This window comes from Strongylocentrotus purpuratus, unplaced genomic scaffold, assembly GCF_000002235.5.
Source record: "Strongylocentrotus purpuratus isolate Spur 01 unplaced genomic scaffold, Spur_5.0 spur5_scaffold_21, whole genome shotgun sequence".
Lineage (NCBI taxonomy): Eukaryota > Metazoa > Echinodermata > Echinoidea > Camarodonta > Strongylocentrotidae > Strongylocentrotus > Strongylocentrotus purpuratus.
In genome coordinates this window covers 5,949,800-5,957,697 of record NW_022145607.1, presented here as the reverse complement: position 1 = coordinate 5,957,697, position 7,898 = coordinate 5,949,800, and the positions used below count along the sequence as shown (strand labels likewise).

Genomic DNA, 7,898 nt, shown 5'->3' with positions numbered 1-7,898 from the left:
AGGATTTGGAGTGTTCCTTAAACCCTAGACCAAACACCCTGGAAGCATTTATATTCTCATATAAATATCCTTACATCAGTGATGCTTCATGTTACATATTTTGACCTCCATTCACACAAGAAAATTAAATAATCCTGTCTAGAATATAATCACCAGAGCCAAGGATAGAAATCCAATAATATTTGTTTTACACAGCTGGCAATTACCAACTCATCTCAGACTTGACAACCAACACTACAATATTTTATTAGAATTTTTATTTTCATTATGAAAATATAAAATAAAATTTCAAATAATTAAATGCTTTTTACAGTCTGAATCATGCCACTTCAGAGAAGTTCTCTTCTATCTTATCATTTCAGACCAAATTAAAACAATCTGACCAGATTGAGGAGCGCAGTCTTGCCCCTAGGGGTAGAGTGTCCCTGAGCCCACATGCTTCTTATCATACACAAGGCAACTAATCATAACACATGCCAATCAAAAATCAAAAAGAATTAATCCCTGATTGAAGATGACCCTTGATATCATCCCCTCTTGTCAAGATAGTGAACAGACCACTAGCAGTGTGCTGGTAGTCTGCAGACTCAGACTTTAATTCGACACTTAACCATAGTTCCTATAAACGCCTTGAGCCAAGCCTAACTCTGCCTGTCTCTGGCTTTGGCAATCATAGTTACCATGACAACCCTTCTCAGAGCTAAGCTCTTCCTTTATAAGTGAAAATTCTGCTTACAGTTACAGTTTACTTAATGTACAAACCCTCCTCCCCCCAAAAAAAAAATAAAAATAATAATAATAATAATAATAATAATAATAATAATAATTAATAAATAAATAAATGAATAATGATAATAATAATAAATCCCAACCAATTAGACATTGCACTTTGCTGTTTCAGCATGATAAGGTGAAGATTAAACAAACAAAAGATATCTGAATGGTAACCGAGAAATCCCTTACTATCAATCCCAAAATATGCTGATCAGAGCATGTTGGTCAAGGATATCTAGTTCAAACATATTAATTACTTCAACAACGAATCAGTGAAATACTCTAATGATTACATGTACATTTAATTAAACATGCTCCTGAACATAATACATGGCCTACATTGTACATAGCATAAAAATGCTAAAATATAAACCATTTTTTTAAACATCTGTTCTAAAAGTTGAACCTGAAATTAGATAATTAGGGAGCTCATGATAATATGAAAACATTCATTTATTCTATCATTTTGCTTGCAAGGAAATGTAGATAGCTCTTTCTCACCCCACCCCCAGTCAAAGAATCCTGGATATACTACTGGTAGTGATGGCTCAATCCTTCAAGCATATAGTGTCTAAGGTTCAAACCAAGGGCAGGGTGACATTGTCCTACAAGTAATGCTAAAGTAACTACTGGTAATCAATTGGATAGTGTTTAAAGAGAAGGTTGAGTTCTGGGAAGAGGTGAAAAACAATTTGAGACCGTTATCATTGTTATTATGCAAGTGTGGAAGGACACAAAATGTTCCCTGAAAAGCATGGCTCTTCAAATGCCTTAATATTCTAAATATGGCATTAAACAGCATAAAAATCAGGACAGATTTTTATGCCTGGAAATACGCCTTTGCTCATACAGTTGGAAGGATTTTTATTTTAACTGTTTATGCCACGTGTTTGTGTAGTCCCATATACATCTTTCTGTGTACAGTGCTTGTAACTTAACCAAGACTGGGCCAAATTTCTTATCATTTTGATGATTCTAGAACCTTGCAGTAGTAGTACACACCAATACTTATATGCTAGATGATCAACCTTTTCTGATCGATTCCACAACGCTTCTTCCACAATGCAATCGCATGACCGAACTCAACTTTATCTTTAAAGCCACAAATTCATTGGAGCAAGACTTAGAACTTACACACATAGCTGTACATTTATATTTGCTTTCTTAGCAACAGCACTTGCGTAGTAGTAGTACAAATAAAAATAACAAATTAATACAAATTAAATGTGATATACATTTTTTTAAAGATCATAAGGGAGGCTTACTTCTCCATTTTTGATTGGGCTGACAAATCCTCTCTGCTTACACATGTTAAAGAGTACTTCCATTGCCTGGGAGGAAAGAATAGAAAGAAAGGATAGTGAAAACATTTATAATAATAATAATAATAATAAGATATTTGTATACCGCAAATTGCAAATTGCCTCTAAGCGGTTTAGAAGAAAATAGCTGATAAGTAAAGGAAACAGAATTTGCATTACAAATTATATCAATTTAAATTACCATTAAAACTTTGCAAATGAAAATAATACATGTACATAATTACAAATCACTTACAACCAAAATACAAATAGTTCATAAATTAATAGTATCCTACGGTAATCTACACAAAATATATTAAAAGGCAAAAGGTCAAAAGAGCTATTCAGGAACAAGACTTAAAGAGATGTGTTTTTAGCATTGTTTTAAATGTATTTACAGAGCTAGCATTGCGAATTTGAAGGGGGAGATTGTTCCAAAGAAATGCAGCTGCATAAACAAAGAACATTGACCGTATTGTTTGTATGAAATAGTGTGAGACCGAGAGAGGAGATATTGAGAAGCAGATCGCAAAGTCCGGACAGGAGTGTATCGAGGAAGGAGTTCAGAAAGATATGAAGGAGCGAAACCAACATCATCATCATCATTATTTATGTTACTTTAGTTTCCTAACACCATGACATATTTTGATTAACAGAATACCACAAGAAAGGGAAAGAACCAAAGAGATAGAAACAAAGATACACACATAGATACTTAAAATATAAAAAAAACATAAAAGACACTAAACATAAGAGATCAAATAGATACTTACAAGATTTGTTGTGTACAGTGCTAGCATTCCTCTCCTGCAATATAATAAGAAATATATGAATAGAATAAATATAATCTCATTAACTAAATATACCATATTTGCATAGTACATTTTCTAATACATTGTACATACATGACTTGAAAATATTTCATTTCTTTTGCAAAAGAAATTAATGTGTAAATGCAAGGAAAACTGGCAACTATGATTACTTCAAAACAAATTGATACAGGGATACCTTGCAATAGGAAAATTAATTCGCCAAGAAAATGTACATTTGCAAATCTTTAACCAGGAGAGATATGGAGAAAAGGTACTATTGGTAGAAAGCTAAAAGGCAATAAGCTTGACCTCTTGACCTATTCGTCACAAAAGCGATCATATGTTTTCTATGGAGTAGCAATGAAGGGACATGCATGAATCCAATGGTAATGATAATACAGTGATAGACTGGAGATGCTCTCTGATGCTTTCATCATTATTAGTTTCATTATTATCATTTTCGCTTTGATTACCAACACTATTACTATCTTAATCATCACGATAGTGATTATCATCACCATCATCATCATCATCATCATCATCACGTCTTCATCACTGTCTTAATCATCATAATCATCATCATCATCATCATCATCATCGTCACTTTTGCCAATCAATAACACACCTCATCATCATCACCTTCACCTTCACCATAACCAGCAATCATCATCATCATCATCATCATCATCATCATCATCATCATCATCATCATCAATATCATCATCATCACCATCATCATCATCATCATCATAATCACCACCACCACCACCACCACCACCACCATCATCATCATCATCATCATAATTATCATACTCATCATCATCATCAATATCATCATCATCACCATCATCATCATCACCATCATCATCATCATCAACATCATAATCACCACCACCACCACCACCACCACCATCATCATCATCATCATCATCATACTCATCATCATCGTCATCATCATCATCATCATCATCATCATCACTTTCCCCAATCAACATCTCACCTGCTTTTCCTCTCAGTCAATATGGCTATGCAGCAAGCAGGGAAGGAGGACAGGAAACCAAACCCAGTATAGAATCCACCACATATATGTCTGAAGAAGAAAAAAAGGAGAGAAAAACAAAAAGATATATCAGAAACTACATTCAATGATAAAATGAAATTTATAGAATAAAAGTAGGGCCTACATGTACAAGTATATATTTTCAGAATAACTAGTATGCTGAATGCTGATATAAGAGGAATAATTCTCTTTAGCACATGTGGAAACACTGTCTCTCAAATCTCAATTCTTGTATCTCCTAACAATCAATATCAATAAAATAATAACTGTCATAGAGATATACTTTGGAGTCATAACGATTTTGGAACCCTCGCTCTCTAAATTTTCAAAATTAATTTTGGAGTGGGCTCCCTGTCTTTCCATAATAATGATAATAATAATAATGCGTTTTTGTAAAGCGCTCATGTCTGTCAGACTTGACACTCCTGGTGCTCCCAATTATTACCCTGGCTTTAGCCCGACTGCCATTATAGCATTTCAAGGAATTAATTCCAGACAGGTACCCATTTACCTTTCCTGGGTGGAGGGTGGCAAACGTAGACTAATGTCTCGCCAAGGTAGTAACCAAATTTTCTGTTACGATTGATGTATTAGTAGTTTGGGTATTTGATAATAAAGTCAGGTATTGTAAACCAGTACCTCAAAGGAAAGTGTAATACGACCTTAGGAGACAATACTTTTCACACATTTACACACAAGAACAATGAAATATTAAGTGTTGTCTAAAGATGGAGTTGATAAACTATATTTTATAAGTAAAGTCAACATGGCTGTTTTCTTTTATCTCTTCTTTTCTCAAGTACAACCAAAGGCATGAATCTTTGTGATTTATCAAAAACTAAGAGTGTGCAGGAAATGTAAATGAGTTAAGCAGTGATGGTTGTTTTTTTGTAGGTTATCAATATATTTTTTCAATATAACCCCAATGAGCACTGTTAGCTTACACATTCAAAACAAGGTTAAGGTGCTAGAAATATGTTGAAGACTTCACAATTAATGGTTCAATTCAACGAATACGAAAGGGTTACCTACTCTAAATGAATGAATTCTCTAAAAATGACAGGACCCTTTTAATCAAACCCCATTTTATTTTTTAACTGAAATTTCCATGGTTATGAACAGTACCTATAAACACAAATAAAGTTCATGAAGAGGGCAGCATTGGTGGACAAAAAAGCGGTAGACTGCAAGATTTCCACGGGCAGACCCTTTTGAAAATACGGCCAACTTCGTTTTCGAACTAAGGCTGATATCTGTATGGAATGATACACACACCAAACAAAAAGACAAAAAGTTTTTCAAAGGAAAGAAAATAGAAATGAATTCACGCATTAGGGGAAAACCCCAGAGAAGAATATCAGAAAGCTATCATGAAGTGCTCTACTGAAATTGCTACTGAATCGATTTTGTAAACTATTGATTTCACAAGCTGATAGTTTGAACCAACATTGAATATGAAACTAAGCAAAACATGTGACTAATTTCTATAAGCTTGGTTGCATGTTGCATGCTGATTTTTTTCATGTTTTTAATACATCCACATTTTGGTGGTAAACCGTAATGTACATTTCAAGCAGAACATAATAGCATACTTATATTCCAATTTATCCAACATAATTCTGGCTTGCACTAAAAACTTTGAAGAGGTACGTATTCAACTTCAGTTTCAGTCGAACCATGATCTTTTTTTATATAATTTGAGCGGTAAATTTATTTCACAATTCACACTGGTTAGATGGAGAAAAGATAATCTGTATTCTGTACAAAAACGAGCCCTTCAACCGATGAAAAAAAGCAAGCCCAAATTAACATTTTTTTCCTATACAGAAGGAAAGTTAAGCTCAAGCTGAGGATTATAATAGGACAAGCCAGAATTTGTTATTTTGTGAACAAGAAGGCAGCAGATAGCCAATATATTACACCTTGTTCAACAATGTATAGTAATATTCTCCCAGCCTATAAGCCAGATTAAAAACTTAAAAACATTTGCCTAAACTGCCTACAGGTAGCTCTACACATACTGCCGTTATTTCACTTTTGAAACTTCTTTTTTTCTTTCTTCAATTTTCTTAAATTACCGTTGAACAGAACATGTATATATTGAGAATGTGCTGCCTTATAATTGCCTGTATACAACTCAAGTTCACATGCATTTGAAGAGATACCTAAATACACAGAATGCAGCTATAACTAGTGTGACATTGCTACTAAGAAAGGATGTCGACTGGAGCACATCACCGAGGTAGGATAGTACTCGTGACCATGACAACCTCTGTTTCTTCCTCAGTCGTCCATATGTGTGTGAGATCTGTAGAAAAGGGAACGAAGGAGGCATGGCATGGACAACCAAAAGCTTGTACATGTAAATAACTTTGTTAAGATTTCAAAGTTTTCATTAGTGGAGTCCGAAGAGAAAACATGCTTACATTAGCTTTTCAGACACCAAGAACTGTACATAATTTCATGTTTCAAATTTGAGGCAGTTACTAGGAGCGGAACCCCAGAAAAAACACATTCAACAAGGCACAAGCCGATTATTCTGTCCTCTGTGCACATTCTAGTAATTTGTTTTCTTGTTCAATAATCTGTCTGATCTTAATAAGGGTTCATATAAAAAATTAAAAAAATAATTAAAAATAATAATAATCATTCATAAGTATAAAAACATCCACCAATATGTTGCTTATATAAACCTTTTCCACCAAAGTCTGGAATACATTATCCAGAATTAAACCCAAAATTTATCTGTTTAATAAAATATTATTTTCAGGTGCCGGTAATTGTAATCTTTTTTTAAAGAGATTGAATATAAAGACTAAGAACAAGAAGAAATCTAAAAGAAAAGTAATGATGTTTTCTATCTATACACCTACATACTTTTGTAAAGGAAATCACTGAATAACTTTATTTCTATGAAATTTTAATAAGTTTTAAAATAAGAATAACAATAAAACTAAATAATTGTTCTCATCTTTTTAGGATAAAATAATTTGATTGCCTGGTTCAACCAAACTTAAATGTACAAACTTGCATCAAGGTATAAAAAAAAGGTGAGAAATAAAAATTATACAAAATATATGTAGAATTAATGAACTAGACCCTCTATACCTCCATTTAATTCACTCAACAATTATCGTGAGTGATATTTTGAGATGTATCTCCATCACTAAAAATTCAAAATCGATACATACCAAATAGAAGATTGCATGCATCCTTAGGGAATATTTTGCTACTGCATTGACGATAGAAACAGTAGCTCCAAAACATGTCGGAGACCAACAATGTAGAAATTCATAACAGGTACACTGCCGCCAAAATTTACTCATTACTGCCATTTTGGCTTAGGATTCAGGTTCTAATTGAATTCTAGAAATCTTGACAGACCTGGACCTAAGATTTAAGTAACTTTAAAAACAAGTCAGCCAAAGGCAATGAATTGCAAATTATAAAATTGCCCATACGGCAATGCAGCCCAATGAGATAAAATAGACATTATTTCTGCTGAGATCAACAAATGGTCAAGAATGTGACAATGTAATTTTAATTAGAGCAACATTCAATTACATATCTCTTTGGGGATTGCTGGCCATGGACTGTGACCAAGCCCAGCTGACCACGCCCAGACCCAAGGCCAAACCAACACGTACATGTGTGTCCCACGCATGCCAGGGCCAGCGAACGCTAGGAGAAACCTACCCGGCCTCACCAGGCACGTTTCTGCGACATGATAGGGTCTCCGCCCCCAGTAAGTAAACAAAGTCTGAAATATTCAAAAGCTTACCACAAACCATCATACTCACTAAGTAGAATGCAGCATATAACTTGAAAGAATACTTCACTGATGCATTAGCTATGGATAACGTAGATGCCAAGCAAGAAGGAGTCCAAACATGCCCAAGCTCATAGCAGGTCGCTCTCTCCCAGAGTTTACTGGAGGCTGCCATCTTGATA

The 7,898-nt window shown here is 34.2% G+C and overlaps 1 protein-coding gene across 2 annotated transcripts in view; it reads right to left on the bottom strand.

Moving 5' to 3' along the window:
• The window catches only part of LOC583340 (transmembrane protein 135), a 35,610-nt gene extending 27,712 nt beyond the window's left edge, over nucleotides 1-7,898 (bottom strand). The window contains exons 1-5 of one of the 2 annotated variants that reach the window (XM_030995001.1): nucleotides 7,748-7,898; nucleotides 6,113-6,255; nucleotides 3,888-3,977; nucleotides 2,849-2,882; nucleotides 2,040-2,105 (exon numbers count right to left, since the gene is read on the bottom strand). In XM_030995001.1, the coding sequence (XP_030850861.1) occupies nucleotides 2,040-2,105; nucleotides 2,849-2,882; nucleotides 3,888-3,977; nucleotides 6,113-6,255; nucleotides 7,748-7,891 (477 nt within the window). In that variant the 5' untranslated portion in view covers nucleotides 7,892-7,898. Of the gene's footprint in view, nucleotides 1-2,039; nucleotides 2,106-2,848; nucleotides 2,883-3,887; nucleotides 3,978-5,072; nucleotides 5,201-6,112; nucleotides 6,256-7,747 lie in introns of both variants that reach the window. The other variant, XM_030995002.1, reaches the window with a different exon arrangement.